This window comes from Nesoenas mayeri (assembly GCF_963082525.1).
Source record: "Nesoenas mayeri genome assembly, chromosome: 25".
Classification (NCBI taxonomy): domain Eukaryota; kingdom Metazoa; phylum Chordata; class Aves; order Columbiformes; family Columbidae; genus Nesoenas; species Nesoenas mayeri.
In genome coordinates this window covers 1,850,715-1,869,302 of record NC_137549.1, presented here as the reverse complement: position 1 = coordinate 1,869,302, position 18,588 = coordinate 1,850,715, and the positions used below count along the sequence as shown (strand labels likewise).

At 49.4% G+C, this 18,588-nt stretch overlaps 2 protein-coding genes across 2 annotated transcripts; both read right to left on the bottom strand.

Annotated features, from left to right (window-relative positions):
* Positions 1–281: 281 nt before the first annotated feature.
* LOC308049482 (butyrophilin subfamily 1 member A1-like) lies at positions 282–7,297 on the bottom strand (the record flags this gene model as incomplete). Its single annotated transcript, XM_080359164.1, has 7 exons — positions 282–799; positions 2,133–2,153; positions 2,460–2,480; positions 4,291–4,395; positions 4,845–5,126; positions 6,122–6,469; positions 7,210–7,297. 7 exons carry the CDS (start codon positions 7,295–7,297, stop codon positions 282–284), a joined length of 1,383 nt encoding a protein of 460 aa, XP_080215290.1.
* A 3,960-nt stretch (positions 7,298–11,257) lies between these two features.
* On the bottom strand, positions 11,258–18,588 carry LOC308049480 (butyrophilin subfamily 1 member A1-like; the record flags this gene model as incomplete). The annotated part of the gene is made up of 8 exons (XM_080359162.1): positions 11,258–11,775; positions 13,058–13,117; positions 13,423–13,443; positions 13,721–13,741; positions 14,361–14,381; positions 16,145–16,426; positions 17,411–17,758; positions 18,501–18,588. The coding sequence occupies 8 exons, from the start codon at positions 18,586–18,588 to the stop codon at positions 11,258–11,260; spliced, it is 1,359 nt and encodes a 452-aa protein (XP_080215288.1).

Genomic DNA, 18,588 nt, shown 5'->3' with positions numbered 1-18,588 from the left:
AACTGGGGAAACTCTGTTCAAACACAAAGGGCTAATTCTTCCCCCTGAGAGAAGTGCAGCACCAGCCAGCGGTCCAGAGACATAACGAGATCTCCACCCTTGTACATCCTACACAACTCAGCTGAACGAGGTTCAAAGACACCTCAGGCACTTGAGGGCAGCCCTGCTGGGAGCAGGTGGCTGCAGCAGAAACCTCCAGCACTTCCTTCCAACGTAAAACCTGCTGTGAGTGTGAATGGCTGAGGTCCCCTAGGAAACCTTCCCTTGCTCCCTCCCCTTCATCAAGGACACATTCTGAGCAGTGTCCCAGACCACAGCCAGAACCAAGGGTAGACTGTTTTCCCCTCAAATGATGTCTCTTGGAACGTGAAGATGTGCATGTTCTCATTAACACCAAAAAATGACACTCGCCCCTCTTCATAATTCAGAAACACCCGGATCCGCTTGGGATTCTGGATTTCAGAAAGGGAAGTGCGATCAAGAGATGTGAGAGCCTGGTAGTGCCCTTCCCACTGCCCCACTACCCAGAAACCCTCCTCTGGTTTCAATATAATCTCACCCTTCCTTTTCACATCTTCTCTACACACGCCCACAGCCCATCCTCCTCTGTTGTCCACCTCCACCTCCCAGTAGCATCTCCCTGAGGTGAAGCCTTCACGACCCAACACACAGCGCCAAAAGTCAAATCTCTTGGGGTTGTCAGGGATGTCCTGCAGCTTCCCTTCTTGTCTCACACTTCTGCAGTCATCAGACAGGACAAGTCTGCAGTGGGCTGTGTCTGAATCCAGAACCACCTTCACTGCAGGAGAGATGGAGTCAACACATCAGGGCAGAGCTCACCCCAGGAAAGAGCTTTGCTGGGGCTGCACAAGGAAGAGAAAGAGTGCAAGCAATAGCTAGCAGACTGTGGCATGGGAAGCTGCACAAGGCGACAATTTTAGTGCAAGGAGCAGAAAATGAAGCAGAGAGATGACATTGAGCAGAGAGGGAAGAGGATACCAGCAGAGCTCCAGAATGAATCATGCAGAATCACAGCATGTCAGGGGTTGAAGGGACCTGGAAAGCTCATCCAGTGCAATCCCCCCATGGAGCAGGAACACCCAGATGAGGTTACACAGGAAGGTGTCCAGGCGGGTTGGAATGTCTGCAGAGAAGGAGACTCCACAAACCCCTGGGCAGCCTGGGCCAGGCTCTGCCACCCTCACCATGGAGAAGTTTCTTCTCATATTTCAGTGAACCCTCTGTGTTCCAGTTTATACGATTTTCCCCTTGTCTTATCATTGGTTGTCACCGAGAAGAGCCTGGCTTCATCCTCCTGACACTCACCCTTTACATATCTATAAACATTAATGGGGTTGCCTCTCAGTCTCCTCTTCTTCAAGCTCAAGAGACCCAGCTCCTCCAGACTGAAGAAGCCCCCATGTCTAAAGTGTGACCAGCTCTGTGCACTGAGGACCAGGACTCTCCAGACTGGTCTGAAACTGGGACATGCACCAAACTAACAAGAGGTCTGAGTGTTACCCGCCCTCCTGGACAGTGACGCCTGGCAGAAGCATCCATGGTCCCAGCAGCATCGTGCGGCAGAGGAAATACCAGAAGGGAGATTAAAGCAGGAAGGATGCTTCAGCAGTCCCAAGAGACCAAACTTTACCTTTTTCCATGGGCACTGCATAACTTGTCCATGCTTAAAAAAAAAAAATAAAAAATAAAAAAAAAAAAAATAAAAACAAATCAGAAAAAGAAAATCACCTTTGAGAGATAATCTGAACACAGTTGCGCTGGATTAGCTCAGAATACTGAAAGACCAGTGCAGTTGCACATTTTCAGAATTGTTGCTGTATTTGTGAAAGTCATGTCACAGCACAGAGCTTCAAAACTGTCCTGACTATTTATGGGCTGTTTCTACTTTCTTTGAAAAGTGAAATGACTTTCTTCTTAGGATAGAAGTATCACAGGGAATACCTTAAAAAAACATAGAGAACAAATGAAAATAATGTTTCTGAAATGGGTTTGGTATTTGCTACCTTTTTCTTTCCTAAAGTAAATCCAAAATCAGGGAAAAGTTTCAAAACTCAGGTGAGGAAATTGCGCAGTGGAAAAGTCTCCCATGTAGGAAGGAGAATGGTACTCACCAAGTTCTTCAGCTTGTTTCTCTGAAAAAGAAGATAAATCAGCACAAATGGGTGTGGGATATTGATTGAAATATAACCTCACCTATAACTATCTGCATGGGCAGGAGGGGGCTTCTGCAAACACTTGGCAAAACCATCCTCAATCACCTTTAATTGTCTGACTCAAATTCACTCTCTCCTTTCCCCGCCCCACACTAAGTACCACCTGCCTGACCTTCCAACCACTTTTTAGTGCACTTTGCACTTTAACAGTGAAAAGGAAACACAAAACCCCACCACCCTCTACAGACTCTGTGAAAAATCCTTTGTAAGGAATAGGAGACTCACCGATTTCTGCAACACGGTACCCTGAGCAACAAAGAGAAACACAAGTTATTCTTTGCAATCCCCTTCCCCAGGATCCCCCCACCCAGGGGAGCAGAGGCTGTGACAAAGGGGGCAGATTTGCTGATTTACACCCTGGTCACAAGGATGCTCATGATTCCTGAGTGAGCTGGGCCTGGATTTATTTCCCCCTTCCGCCTGTATTGGTACCAGTTTAGCAAGAGCTCACTTTTAATAGCCAAAGATCTTTCTTGGCAATTCTATGAGCTTCAAGGAAACTTATATGATATCTACAATTTTTTTTTTTTTAATTAGTATTATTATTATTTCTTGGTAAGCAAACAATCTACATTCTTAGAATAGAATTCTCAACAGCCTAGGTTTCTGTAAATCCTGGAAAACAATAATGTTTTCAGTTCTATTTCACTATATTAAAAAGGTGTGAATGTTAAAAGCAATGACAGCCACTCAGGGAAAAATCCCTAATGACTTTTCAGGGTAAATTTTCACATGGTTAGGGTGTCAGGGAGGGAGAAGTAAAGTGTCTACTGAAAGAAGAACATTTGGACAGAGTGAGAGGATGGATAACAAAGTCTGAAAGCTTTCAGAGAGGATTTCCCCGGGAAGACGGGGAGCGGGACTTACGCAGTGCTGCGTCTCGCGTGGCTGAAAAACAAAAGCAGAACAGAGCATCACCACCAAAGCCCGTTCCTTGTTCACCGATACACTGGTTGGGGTGGGGAGGAGGCTGAAATCGCTCCTGATGGAAAAGCTGCAGCCCAGGAGCTCCCCAAGGTCTTTCTGCTCACGACTCTTGGAGCTCTTGGCCACCCTCCCCGGAGCCGCCTCGGGCAGAGTCCAGCCAGGGCTGCAGCTCCAGGGCAGCGGGGAAGGGGCAGGTTTGCACGGACCAGGGAGGAGCACGGGGCTGCACTTCTCCTTCAGGGCTACGGAACCATCCTGCTCGGGGTTTTGGGAAAGGTTTTGTTAGTGCTGAGACACAGCTGAAGCCCTTGTCAAATGACATGTGCTTCCCCAGAGCTTCTACCAGCTTTGGGAAGAACCTTGAGAGCCCTTTGAAAAGCAAAATTCACTGCTGGTACAACAGCTGTTCATGCTTTTTTTGATTCAGCAATGATTTTCCTTAAAATGACACCACCATTGCATAATTTCATACACTGAGTTAACAATTTTCCATAGCCATTAACCAAACAATTTCCCGCCCCCACATCCACATGAATTCTCCCATTTGAGGGAATTCTGCAGTGTGTCTAGGAAATAAAAGGTAAAGCTTACCTATTTGATCCTCATGCTTTCCTGTGAAGGAAAGAAAGAAATGTAAATAATTGAGAAGATCATCCCATCCAAAGAGCTCTGGTCAAGCCACAGAAGGAGTTACAGCCACCGGGGTCTGGCAGTGCTGCGGTGCCTGAGCGACCCACCAGCCAGCTCCTTCTGATAAGAAATCAAGGATTTCAATGTCCTTTATTCCTCTGTAGTATTTGTCTTCCACAAGGAGACGAGCCCTGCCAGGCCCTCAACGTGCAAGGTTTTGGGGTTTCTTTTGCAGGGTCTGGCAAATAATTGCTCCATTTCTGTAAGAAGAATCCACCCTGGGTGGGGCATAGTCCCCCTCATGCTTCTTTAATATCCACATCCTTCTTTGCTATCTTTTTCTTGGAAAAACAACCTTTCTTTTCTTTCCAGAAAGCAAATCCCTGAGTCTTTAAGCACATGGCACCACACGTGTGTCCCAGACACCGAGACAAGACTCTGGGACCATCCTGACATTTCCCAAACCCACCTGTTCACCCACACTGCACCAGGACCGTACCTTTAATTTTAAATAGATAAACAGCGAAAATAAGGAGAACAACCACAGCAACCGAGACGATGCCCAGAGCAATTGTCAAAGGATGGGCATTATGGAAAAAGGGATCTGAAAAATAAAATCCCCAAAGAGGTTGGGTCACTGCACAAGCAGCAATGGGAAATAGCTCATTTCTCTGTTATACAAGCGCATCCCAGGTCTGAATCCCATCAAGGGTGAGAATCATCTCCTGAATGTACTCCACAAGGTGAACAAATATCAAATTAAAAAACAAAGAACTCTATTTGTACGATTTCACACTTGCCTGTGATTGATGCTGTTTTGTCTGCATACATTGTGGGGGATGTTTTAAAGAAAAATGGGTTTCTAGACTAATTATTTCTAATTAAATCATGCTTTCTTCTTGTGTGAGAAAAAGAAAGCTGCGGGTTGCAGAAAACACTGGATGCACCAAACACGGAGCCTGACAAATGCACCTGAGATTTTCTGCCAGTGACACGTCCCCAGTGCAGCCCCATGGGCAGCGATAATGGGGCAATACCCTCATCCCCCCTCACCTGAGATGTAAAACTCTGATCCCCGTTCTTGGCCGTCCAGGTCATGTCGGACCCAGCAGGAGACGTTCTGCTTCGTGCCCCTGGTGAGGATGATGCTGCTTTCCACCGCAAAGAGGCTGCTCTGGTCCTGGGTGACGCTTTCCGAGAGGGATGGGAGATGCTGCCCGTGGGGATCTCGCCACAGCACCTGGGGCCGCGGGTACCAGCCGGCCGAGCGACAGGACACCCGGATCCCCCCGTCCTGGTACCGCTCCAGCGCGACGAGCGGGACAGAGCCGCTGGCTGCGGGGACACAGACACCCAGTGATCCCATGGGAACGGGGTGGCCTGGCTGTCCCTCTGCCTGACAAGGGATGGACGTGGACACTGGCACGTCCCAGGGTTTGGTTTAAGACAAGTGTGACATGTGGTCAAGACATTTCATTTACACAGGGCATGGACCTGCTGGAGAGGGACAGGAGGAACCACTGAAATGATCTGAGGCTGGAACAGCTCTGCTGAGAGAGCTGGGATGTTCAGCTGGAGAAGAGAAGCTCCAGGGAGACCTTAGTGTGGCCTTTCAGTGCGTAAAAGGGTCTGATAAGAAAGATGGGGAGATACTTTTGAGCAGGGCCTGTTGTGATAGGACAAGGGGTGATGGTTTAAACTAAAGGAGGGAGATTCAGGCTGGACATGAGGAAGGAATTGTTGCCCTGAGGGTGGTGAGAGCCTGGCCCAGGTTGGCCAGAGAGGTGGTGGATGAACCATCCCTGGAAACATCCCAGGCCAGGCTGGACGGGGCTCTGACCAACCTAAGCTGGTGAAGATGTCCCTGCTCATGGCAGGGGGGGCACTGGGGGAGCTGGCAAGGTGCCTTACAACCCAAAACTTTCAGTGATTCTATGATTCTTGCAGTGTTTTTCACGTAACTCCAAGATCTGCTCTGGAGGCTGCTACTGCATCAAAATAACCTACAGCTCTGCATATTAGCATAAAGAAGCACCAACCAAGATGTTCTTGTTACATTACTCAATGCCAAATTTTTTCTTACATCCACTTATATGAAGAAAACAATGTCAAGAACACCTCTGAAACGGATAGAGTATCTCACAAGTTCTTGACGGCCACTTGGTAAGCAATTTTACTTCTATGAGACATTCTTGGTATTTTCAACCATGGGACTTAATTAAACCGTATTTCCTAAGCACTGACCTGAAATTGCTGCTGGGGAGGACAGGGAAGAAGAGCTCTTAGTAAAAGCAAGGAAATTAGAGGCACCAGAGACACAGACAACTGACCTGTCACCTTCAGCTCCACCACAGCCTCATCATAGTCTGAGCCATTGTCAACAAAGCAGGTGTAATTCCCTCTGTCAGACAGCTGGACATCAAATATTTTCAAGTTCACGCTGCCCATGGCGAGTCCGTCCTTCCACAGCTCTGTGCGCCCTACGTATTCCAGCATCTGATTCCCGTTCTGGTCCCGGCCCCCCTTGTAGCGATGCACAAAGGGCACGAGCTGCTCCCGAAACCAGGTCACCTCCATGTCTTGCATGCTCTGCGCAGGGGAGAAGCGGCAGGGCAGCACCGCGTCCTTGCCCATGGCCACGGTGATGGGGCCGGGGGGTCCCATCACTTTGAGCGGAGCTGGGAGAAAACCCCAAAGGAAGAAGAAATAACCATCAGTTTGCAGCGGTGACCGAGGCCAGAAAAACAGCAGCTGCTGCTCCAGACGGTTCGTGTGCCACGTGCCGTGTCACTGTGTTGGAGTGTCACTGTGCTGGGGGATGAGCCATTGAGGGGCTGGGAGAGGGATCCCAGCTGTGCAGAACATGATTCCCTGTCCTGCGCTACCGCCAGAGTTCTTCAGATCTTTTTAAAGAATATCTCTTTTAAGAGAATTTGTTCTCAAGGGGACAAGTGCCTCCTGGGCTGCTCAGGGTGGGGAGAAAGCAGGATGAAGAAGGAAAGAAGTGCCTGGAAGGTTTCTGGGTGGGTGGTTGGAGAAAGGAGAGAATTTGAGTACAGATACAACTCAAAGATCCTCAGCTATTTGCACCTATTACAGCAGAAATGAAAAATGTATCAGGTGCTCTGGGCATCTTTGGAAATTTAAAAAGAAATGCTTATTAATAAGCTGGACACTCAACGCACAGAGAAAGTATTTTCTGGTTGAAGAAAAACAAAAGGAAATCAACTTTCAAGACAACAGTTGTGTTGCATCCCTTTGCCAGGGCAGCTTCAGGTCAGCGATCTGACAGAAAAAGAGCCCAGAATATTTTTTAAACCAGATGTTGTTCAAGGCTTTTTCCTTTGCGTTGGTAGCCAGGAAGATACTGAGACTGGAAGCAACACCCCAGGGATCAGCAAAACCAGAGGACGCCTACCTGAGTGCAGCTCGTGGACTTGGAAAACTAAACCATAAACGATAAAAACCAGCAGAGAGAAGCAGGAGTGGAAACTGGAGAGCGTCATCTTCACTGGAGCACAGCCTGGAGACACGGAAACAGAGGGAAGGGATGAAAGAAGGAGAAACAAGGGAATGGAATAAAAGGCAGATTTCACTTTTAAAGGAGTTTATTACTGCTTGGAGCCCCTTTTTATAATGGCTCGGGAAGAGACTCAGATGCCGAAGGTTGAATTTGATTTTCCATCATCAGCCTGACTTTGCTTGGTGCTTTACATACAAAGTATCCGACCAGGATAAAATGTTGCAGGAATTTCCCATGGAGAAAAAAGGATGAGCTGCAACATCGCCTCTAATTCCCTGACAAAGCGACAGGTGTTTTAATACAAGCCCTTGCTTATGTTATCCAGACTTGAGAAAGTGATGGAAACGTGCAGGATGAGAAGGGGAAGCCCAGACCAAATGCACGTGGAGCTGTTGTCACACACTCGTCCTCTGGGACAAATTCAGGGCTCGGTAGCACATCCCCTGCCACCGCACGGATTTCTCAGAGCAGGGAAAGCAAAATAAGCAGAACTCTAATTCAAAACTCAGACAGGATGGGACCTGGCCCTGCTCTGAACCCGCTGTAACCTCTTATCACTTGCTGACTTAATTTCACATTTGTTAACAAGCAGTGAAAACCACAATGAATTTTGGCAGAGGGCAGAAAGCAATTTCAATCTGCAGCTTTGCAAGAGATGCCGCTTACCTGGAGGAACCGAGATCTCTCATGGGGCAGGAGCTGCTCGGCTGTCACCGGAGTGTCTGGGGTTCACCCATCTGAGCTGTGCATTTCCCTGTCAAAAACCAAACAAAAACGTCCCTCTGTGTCCCAGTGTCTCACTCATTTCCTTCTGAGCTGCCTCCGCTCAAAAATGAAAGCCACTAGAGTGATCTGGAGGGTTTGGGGCAATGCTTTTGCTCCAGAAGTGTTCTTCTGGCAGCGTCCACCTGCACGTCCCTGCCGCAAGCACCTGGTGCAGCTGCGGATGGTGCAGCAGCCTCCTCCCGGGGCCGCACGGGCTGGGGAGGGGCTGGATATTGGACTGGGGAGGGGCTGGATATGGGACTGGAGAGGGGCTGGGTATTGGACTGAAACGAGAATGGATATTGGACTTGGGAGGGGCTGGATATTGGACTGAGGAGGGAATGGATATTGGTCTGGGGAGCGGATGGATATGGGAGTGAAAAGAGAATGGATATTGGACTGGGGAGGGGATGGATATTGGACTGGGAAGGGGCTGGATATGGGACTGAAAAGAGAATGGATATTGGGCTTTGGAGGGCATGGATATCGGACTGAGGAGGACATGGATATGGGCAGCAGTTTGCTCATCCCTGGGAGAAGCCCACTGTCAGCAGTGGGAAGGGGGTGGCAGAGCTGGGATCGAGGGAGGTAACTCAGGACTGAAGGAGGTGATGGAGCCAGGATTCGCACCCAGAGACGGAGCGGGTGTGGGATCGAAGTCCAGCTTAATTAAAAGCAATTCCCTCTCCTCAGCCAAGAGGCGAGGCCATAGTCGATGGTTTGATGAGGGAAAGCTGCTGCCCTGGGATGTGTCACCAAGGCAGCTCCCCCAGGTTGTCAGCCCTTGGGGGTCCTGCACCCTCCTGTCTCCAGCCGGGAGCGTGGGGCAGGCAGGAGGTGAGAGCATCGGCTGGGGCAAAGGGACCTGGCCTGGGACCTTGTCAAAAGGGACGACAAGGAAGAGGGAGGCAATCAGTGAAGCATTCAGAGGCACAGATTTGGCCAACAGCTGATAGCAGAGATAAGGATAATAAACCAACCTCATCACTGTGCTAATCAGTGGGCTCTCACAAACCTGTGGGCAGCACTTCAGGGAGGGCCAGCCTGGCTTTTGCAATAACCAGGATGCAATGCTGGGGGTCCCAGATACTGGGGCTTCAGTGGAAGTATGAGAACAGTTAAAGGTTTGTGCAGGGGAAGCGAATTAGGGAGGACAAGGAGGGGAACAGGTAAAAATTGGTATAAAAGGGCCTGGTCCTGGGTGAATCAGAGCTGTTCAGTGCACTTGGCTGGCTGGAGAGTCGGAGTCCCCAGGACCAAGTGGGAGAGGGTCTGGGGTGTGCATGGCTGTGCGGTGCCTGTGGATGGGGGTGTGAGCGTTGTGTTTTTGCAGTGAGCATCAGGCTGGACTGTCTGGGAGTGGGGGACCCATGCGGGGGTCAGAGGGTCCGGGTTCCGGGCAGGGGTACCAGGCAGACACAGGGGCCGTGCCACTGCTACAGGCATCTGCAAATGTGCACGTGAAGCCAGAGAGTTCCACATGTGCTGGAACTACTGACGTCCTGCCTCTGTCAGTCATGCAGGACCAGAGGACGCGGCTGCTGGTGCCGTGGGTGGAAAGGTCCTATATGTGGGTACAGCTGCACGCTGTGACTGTGGGGATGGGGGGTACATGTTTAACTTTGTCACTGGGTGACCCTGCAGACGGGGTGTTCAGCAGCCCCCACTGTGCCATGCAATGCCACCATGTGACAGTGGACCCTGACTGAACAGTTCCTGCCGAGCCGGTCTGTCCCCAGCCATAGAATAATAGAATCATTTTGGTTGGAAAGATAGGCTTAAGATCGATTCCAATCATAACCTAATTCTAGCACTAACCAAGTCCTGTGCTCCCAGGCTCCTGTCCCCAGCACCAGGCAGCAGAACCACCCAGCAGCAAGTTCCCTTGCACTGCACTTCATTTTGTGCTCCTTCCAGTGGAGTCCTTCCCAGAGTGAAGTGACAGAGCAGAGCAGGTGTCACCTACCAAGCCCCCTACAGTGACGGGTGAGGCCATCACCCCTGGGCACATAAAAAGCTGCCTGGTGAAGAGAGTGGTGGGGTGCAAAGCCCAGCACCTGCTGTCCCCCGTTCACCAGTTAAGCCATCAAAGCAACACATGCCCTGCCAACATCACCCTGAACCCCACGCGCAGCCAGACAAATCTGGGCGAGCAGCAGCTGAAAGGAGCCCAACATCTTCCCTCATCACTGTATGGGGCCTGGACACCCAGAGCATGGCCCGTGCCCTGGGGCTGGTGTCCCCAGGTGACATCCCACCGGGCTGGAGGTGCACATGGTGCTGCTGACCCAGGAGGGCTCTGAGCACCCAGGGGTGCCGCAGGCTCTTATCACCCACCCACAGCTGGACGAAGCGGGGAGATGTGGCAGATCCTGTGATGCAAACAGGACGAGGGCACTGCAGGAACGTTGGGAGGGATCTCCAAAAATCAAGTGTAGGATGTGGTCGCGCACCTGTGGCAGTTTCAGGAGATGAGAGGGAGTCACCAGGGCGAGGGGAGCTGGAAGGTCCCACAGTGTGGTACCCCAGAGAGGAGAAGGTGCTGGACTCCAGCTCTGCTCTCCAGACCATCCAGCCCCTCTGGGCTTTGATCTGCTCCCTCAAAGCAGCTGGAAATGCTGTGCAAGCCCAGTCCAGCCAGGAGCCGATGAGCTGAGGGCAGTGGGGAGCAGACTGGACATCTCCACACCATCCAAAACTGCCTTTCTAAAAGGAGGCTAAAAGGAGGTGGAGGCAACACCTTGGACACAGACATTTGGTGCTGACACACATACAAATCCCACTGAAGTAACTTTATTCAGTACATTCAGAAAGTGATCCCTGCTGCGGGAGTGTGTTCAGTGAGAGTGTGTTCAACTGGTGGAGAGCGGGGATGAAAGGCGACAGGCAGGAGCTGCAACTGGGGAAACTCTGTTCAAACACAAAGGGCTAATTCTTCCCCTTGAGAGAAGTGCAGCACCAGCCAGAGGTCCAGAGACATATCGAGATCTCCACCCTTGGACATCCTACACAACTCAGCTGAACGAGGTTCAAAGACACCTCAGGCACTTGAGGGCAGCCCTGCTGGGAGCAGGTGGCTGCAACAGAAACCTCCACCACTTCCTTCCAACGTAAACCCTGCTGTGAGTGTGAATGGCTGAGGTCCCCTAGGAAACCTTCTCTTGCTCCCTCCCCTTCATCAAGGACACATTTTGAGCAGTGTTCCAGAACCAAGCCAGAACCAAGGGTAGACTGTTCTCCGCCAAAATAATGTCTCTTGAAACGTGAAGATGGGCATGTTCTCATCAACACCAAAAAATGACACTCGCCCCTTTTCATAATCCAGAGACACCCGTATCCTCTTGGGAGTCTGGATTTCAGAAAGGAAAATGCAATCAGGAGATGTGAGAGCCTGGAAGCGCCCTTTCCACTGCCCCACTGCCCAGAAACCCTCCTCTGGTTTCAATATAATCTCACCCTTCCTTTTCACATATTCTCTACAGACTCCCAAAAGCCATCCTTCTCCATCCTCCACCTCCACCTCCCAGTAGCATCTCCCTGAGGTGAAGCCTTCACGACCCAACACACAGCACAATAAGTCAAATCTCTTGGGGTTGTCAGGGATGTCCTGCAGCTTCCCTTCTTGTCTCACACTTCTGCAGTCATCAGACAGGACAAGGGCGCGGTGGGCTGTGTCTGAATCCAGAACCACCTTCACTGCAGGAGAGATGGAGTCAACACATCAGGGCAGAGCTCACCCCAGGAAAGAGCTTTGCTGGGGCTGCACAAGGAAGAGAAAGAGTGCAAGCGATAGCTGGCAGACTGTGGCATGGGAAGCTGCACAAGGTGACAATGTTAGTGCAAGGAGCAGAAACGAGGCAGAGAGATGACATTGAGCAGAGAGGGAAGAGGAGACCAGCAGAGCTCCAGAATGAATCATGCAGAATCCCAGAATGTCATGGGTTGAAGGGACCTGGAAAGCTCACCCAGTGCAATCCCCCCATGGAGCAGGAACACCCAGATGAGGTTACACAGGAAGGTGTCCAGGCGGGTTGGAATGTCTGCACAGAAGGAGACTCCACAACCCCCTGGGCAGCCTGGGCCAGGCTCTGCCACCCTCACCCCAAAGAAGTTTTTCTCAGATTGAAGTCGAACCTCCTGTGTTTCAGTTTGTACTCATTGCCCCTTGTCTTATCATTGGTTGTCACCGAGAAGAGCCTGGCTCCATCCTCTTTACACTCACCCTTTACATATCTATAAACATTAATGGAGTTGCCTCTCAGTCTCCTCCAAGCTCAAGAGACCCAGCTCCTCCAGACTGAAGAAGCCCCCATGTCTACAGCGTGACCAGCTCTGTGCACTAAGGACCAGGACTCTCCAGACTGGTCTGAAACTGGGACATGCACCAAACTAACAAGAGGTTTGAGTGTTACCCGCCCTCCTGGACAGTGACGCCAGGCAGAAGCATCCCTGGTCCCACCAGCATCGTGCGGCAGAGGAAATACCAGAAGGGAGATTAAAGCACGAAAGACGATTAAGCACCCCAAAAGGACCAAACTTTAATTACCTTTTTCTATGGGCACTGCATATCTTCGCCATACTGAAAAAAATATAAAAACAGAAAATTAAAAAAAAAAAAAAAAAAAAAAAATCACATTTGAGACATAATCTAAACACAGTTGCGCTGGATTAGCTCAGAATACTGAAAGACCAGTGCAGTTGCACATTTTCAGAATTGTTGCTGTATTTGTGAAAGTCATGTCACAGCACAGAGCTTCAAAACTGTCCTGACTATTTATGGGCTGTTTCTACTTTCTTTGAAAAGTGAAATGATTTTCTTCTTAGTATAAAAGTATCACAGGAAATATCTTAAAAACACATAGAGAACAAATGAAAATAATGTTTCTGAAATGGGTTTGGTATTTGCTACCTTTTTCTTTTCTAAAGTAAAACCAAAAGCAGGGGAAAGGTACAAAACCCTGGTGAGAAAATGACCCACTGGAAAAGTCTCCCATGTAGGAAGGAGAATGGTACTCACCAAGTTCTTGAGCTTGTTTCTCTGAAAAAGAAGATAAAACAGCACAAATGGTTGTGGGATATTGATTGGGGTAGAACCTCACCCGTAACCACCTGCATGGGCAGGAGGGGGGTTCTGCAAACACTTGGCAAAACCATCCTCAATCACCTTTAATTGTCTGACTCAAATTCACTCTCTCCTTTCCTCGCCCCACACTAAGTACCACCTGCCCAACCTTCTACCCAATTTTAGTTCACTTTGCACTTTAACCGTGAAAAGGAAACACAAAAACCCACCACTCTCTACAGACTTTGTGAAAAATCCTTTGTAAGGTATAGGAGACTCACCGATTTCTGCATCACGGTCCCCTGAGCAACAAAGAAAAACACAAGTTAATCTTTGTGGGATATTGATTGGGATAGAACCTCACCTGTAACCACCTGCACGGGCACGAGGCAGGTTCTGCAAACACTGGGCAAAACCATCCTCAATCACCTTTAATTGTCTGACTCAAATTCACTCTCTCCTTTCCCCGCCAACCACTTTTTGGTTCACTTTGCACTTTAACAGTGAAAAGGAAACACAAAACCCCACCACCCTCTACACACTTTGTGAAACAGCCTTTGTAAGGAATAGGAGACTCACCAATTTCTGCATCACGGTCCCCTGAGCAACAAAGAGAAGCACAAGTTACTCTTTGCAATCCCCTTCCCCAGGATCCCCCCACCCAGGGGAGCAGAGGCTGTGACAAAGGGGGCAGATGTGCTGATTTACACCCTGGTCACAAGGATGCTCATGATTCCTGAGTGAGCTGGGCCTGGATTTATTTCCCCCTTCCGCCTGTATTGGTACCAGTTTAGCAAGAGCTCACTTTTAATAGCCAAAGATCTTTCTTGGCAATTCTATGAGCTTCAAGCATACAAATATGTTCTCTACATTTTTTTTTTTTTTTAATATATTATTGTTATTTCTTGGTAAGCAAACAATCTACATTCTTAGCATTGAATTCTCAACAGCCTAGCTTTCTGTAAATCCTGGAAAACAATAATGTTTTCAGTTCTATTTCACTACATTAAAAAGATGTGAATGTTAAAACAATGACAGCCACTCAGGGAAAAATCCCTAATGACTTTTCAGGGTAAATTTTCACATGATTAGGGTGTCAGGGAGGGAGAAGTAAAGTGTCTACTGAAAGAAGAACATTTGGACAGAGTGAGAGGATGGATAACAAAGTCTGAAAGTTTTCAGAGAGGGTTTCCCCGGGAAGACGGGGAGCGGGACTTACGCAGTGCTGCGTCTCGCATGGCTGAAAAACAAAAGCAGAACAGAGCATCACCACCAAACCCGTTGCTTGTTCACCGATACACTGGTTGGGGTGGGGAGGAGGCTGAAATCGCTCCTGATGGAAAAGCTGCAGCCCAGGAGCTCCCCAAGGTCTTTCTGCTCACGACTCTTGGAGCTCTTGGCCACCCTCCCCGGAGCCGCCTCGGGCAGAGTCCAGCCAGGGCTGCAGCTCCAGGGCAGCGGGGAAGGGGCAGGTTTGCACGGACCAGGGAGGAGCACGGGGCTGCACTTCTCCTTCAGGGCTACGGAACCATCCTGCCCGGGGTTTTGGGAGAGGTTTTGTTAGTGCTGAGACACAGCTGAGGCCCTTGCCAAATGACATGTGCTTCCCCAGAGCTTCTACCAGCTTTAGGAAGAACCTTGAGAGCCCTTTGAAAAGCAAAATTCACTGTTGGTACAACAGCTGTTCATGCTTTTTTTGATTCAGCAATGATTTTCCTTAAAATGACACCACCATTGCATAATTTCATACACTGAGTTAACAATTTTCTATAGACAGTAACCAAACAATTTCCCTCCCCCACATCCACATGAATTCTCCCATTTGAGGGAATTCTGCAGTGTGTCTAGGAAATAAAAGGTAAAGCTTACCTATTTGATCCTCACGCTTTCCTGTGAAGGAAAGAAAGAAATGTAAATAATTGAGAAGATCATCCCATCCAAAGAGCCCTGGTCAAGCCACAGAAGGAGTTACAGCCACCGGGGTCTGGCAGTGCTGCGGTGCCTGAGCGACCCACCGGCCAGCTCCTTCTGATAAGAAATCGAGGATTTCAGTGTCCTTTATTCCTCTGTATTATTTGTCTTCCACAAGGAGACAAGCCCTGCCAGGCCCTCAACATGCAAGGTTTGGGGGTTTCTTTTGCAGGGTTTGGCAAATCATTGCTCCATTTCTGTAAGAAGAATCCACCCTGGGTGGGGCATAGTCCCCCTCATGCTGCTTTAATATCCACATCCTTCTTTGCTATCTTTTTCTTGGAAAAACAACCTTTCTTTTCTTGCCAGAAAGCACATCCCTGAGTCTTTAAGCCCCTGGCACCACACGTGTGTCCCAGACACCGAGACAAGACTGTGGGACCATCCTGACATTTCCCAAACCCACCCGTCCAACAAAACCAGAGGTGGCCGAACAGGACCAGTCTCCCTCCCCAAACACCGCACCAGGACAGTACCTTTAATTTTAAATAGATAAACAGCGAAAATAAGGAGAACAACCACAGCAACCGAGATGATGCCCACAGCAATTATCCAAGAATGGGCATTATGGAAAAAGGGATCTGAAAAATAAAATCCACAAAAGGTTTTTGGTCACTGCACAAGCAGCAATGGGAAATAGCTCATTTCTCTGTTATACAAGCGCATCCCAGGTCTGAATCCCATCAAGGGTGAGAATCACGTCCTGACTGTACTCCACAAAGCGACAAAATATCAAATTAAAAAACAAAGAACTCTATTTGTACAATTTCACACTTGTCTGTGATTGACACTGTTTTGTCTGCATACACTGTGAGGGATTTTTTAAAGAAAAAATAGATTTCTAGACAAATTATTTCTAATTTAATCATGCTTTCTTCTTGTGTGAGAAAAAGAAAGCTGCGGGGTGCAGAAAACACTGGATGCACCAAACACGGAGCCTGACAAATGCACCCGAGATTTTCTGCCAGTGACACGTCCCCAGTGCAGCCCCATGGGCAGCAATAATGGGGCGATACCCACGATCCCCTTCACCTGAGATGTAAATCTCTGATCCCAGTTCTTGGCCGTCCAGGACGTGTCGGACCCAGCAGGAGACGTTCTGCTTCGTGCCCCTGGTGAGGATGATGCTGCTTTCCACCGCAAAGAGGCTGCTCTGGTCCTGGGTGACGCTTTCCGAGAGGGATGGGAGATGCTGCCCGTGGGGATCTCGCCACAGCACCTGGGGCCGCGGGTACCAGCCGGCCGAGCGACAGGACACCCGGATCCCCCCGTCCTGGTATCGCTCCAGCGCGACGAGTGGGACAGAGCCGCTGGCTGCGGGGACACAGACACCCAGTGATCCCATGGGAACGAGGTGGCCTGGCTGTCTCTCTGCCTGACAAGGGATGGACGCGGACACTGACAAGTCCTGGGGTTTGGTTGAAGACAAGTGTGACCTGGGGTCAGGACATTTCATTTGCACAGGGCATGGACCTACTGGAGAGGGACCACTGAAATGATCTGAGGCTGGAACAGCTCTGCTGAGAGAGCTGGGGTGTTCAGCTGGAGAAGAGAAACTCCAGGGAGACTTTAGTGGGGCCTTTCAGTGCGTAAAAGGGTCTGATAAGAAAGATGGGGAGAGAATTTGAGCAGGGCCTGTTGTGATAGGACAAGGGTTGATGGTTTTAAACTAAAGGAGAGAGATTCAGGCTGGACATGAGGAAGGAATTGTTGCCCTGAGGGTGGTGAGAGCCTGGCCCAGGTTGGCCAGAGAGGTGGTGGATGAACCATCCCTGGAAACATCCCAGGCCAGGCTGGACGGGACTCTGAGCACCCTGAGCTGGTGAAGATGTCCCTGTCATGGCAGGGGGAGCACTGTGGGGCTGGCAAGGTGCCTTACAACCCAAAACTTTCTATGATTCTATGATTCTTGCAGTGTTTTTCACGTAACTCAAAGATCTGCTCTGGAGGCTGCTACTGCATCAAAATAACCTACAGCTCTGCATATTAGCGTAAAGAAGCACAAACCAAGACGTTCTTGTTACATTACTCAATGCCAAATTTTTTCTTACATCCACTTATATGAAGAAAACAATGTCAAGAACACCTCTGAAATGCATAGAGTATCTCACAAGTTCTTGACGGCCACTTGGTAAGCAATTTTACTTCTATGAGACATTCTTGGTATTTTAAACCATGAGACTTAATTAAACCGTATTTCCTAAGCACTGACCTGAAATTGCTGCTGGGGAGGACAGGGAAGAAGAGCTCTTACTAAAAGCAAGTAAATTAGAGGCACCAGAGACAAAGACAACTGACCTGTCACCTTCAGTTCCACCACAGCCTCATCATAGTCTGAGCCATTGACAACAAAGCAGGTGTAATACCCTCTGTCAGACAGTTGAACATCAAATATTTTCAAGTTCAGGCTGCCCTTGGCGAGTCCGTCCTTCCACAGCTCTGTGCGCCCTACGTATTCCAGCATCTGGTTTTCGCTCTGGTCCCGCCCCTCCTTGTAGTGATGCACAAAGGGCACGAGCTGCTCCCGAAACCAGGTCACCTCCATGTCTTGCGTGATCTGCGCAGGGGAGAAGCGGCAGGGCAGCACCGCGTCCTTGCCCACGGCCACAGTGACGGGGCCGGGGGGTCCCATCACTTTGAGCGGAGCTGGGAGAAAACCACAAAGGAAGAAGAAATAACCGTGAGTTTGCAGTGGTGACCGAGGCCAGAAAAACAGCGGCTGCTGCTCCAGACGGTTCGTGTGCCACGTGCCGTGTCATTGTGTTGGAGTGTCACTGTGCTGGGGGATGAGCCATTGAGGGCCTGGGAGAGGGACCCCGGCTGTGCAGAACATGATTCCCTGTCCTGTGCTACCGCCAGAGTTCTTCAGATCTTTTTAAAGAAGATCTCTTTTAAGAGAATTTGTTCTCAAGGGGACAAGTGCCTCCTGGGCTGCTCAGGGTGGGGAGAAAGCAGGATGAAGAAGGAAAGAAGTGCCTGGAAGGTTTCTGGGTGGGTGGTTGGAGAAAGGAGAGAATTTGAGTACAGATACAACTCAAAGATCCTCAGCTATTTGCACCTATTACAGCAGAAATGAAAAATGTATCAGGTGCTCTGGGCACCTTTGGAAATTTAAAAAGAGAAGGCTTATTAATAAGCTGGACACTCAACGCACAGAGAAAGTATTTTCTGGTTGAAGAAAAACAAAAGGAAATCAACTTTCAAGACAATAGTTTTGTTGCATCCCTTTGCCAGGGCAGCTTCAGGTCAGCGATCTGACAGAAAAAGAGCCCAGAATATTTTTTAAACCAGATGTTGTTCAAGGCTTTTTCCTTTGCGTTGGTAGCCAGGAAGATACTGAGACTGGAAGCAACACCCCAGGGATCAGCAAAACCAGAGGGACGCCTACCTGAGTGCAGCTCGTGGACTTGGAAAACTAAACCATAAACGATAAAAATCAGCAGAGAGAAGCAGGAGTGGAAACTGGAGAGCGTCAT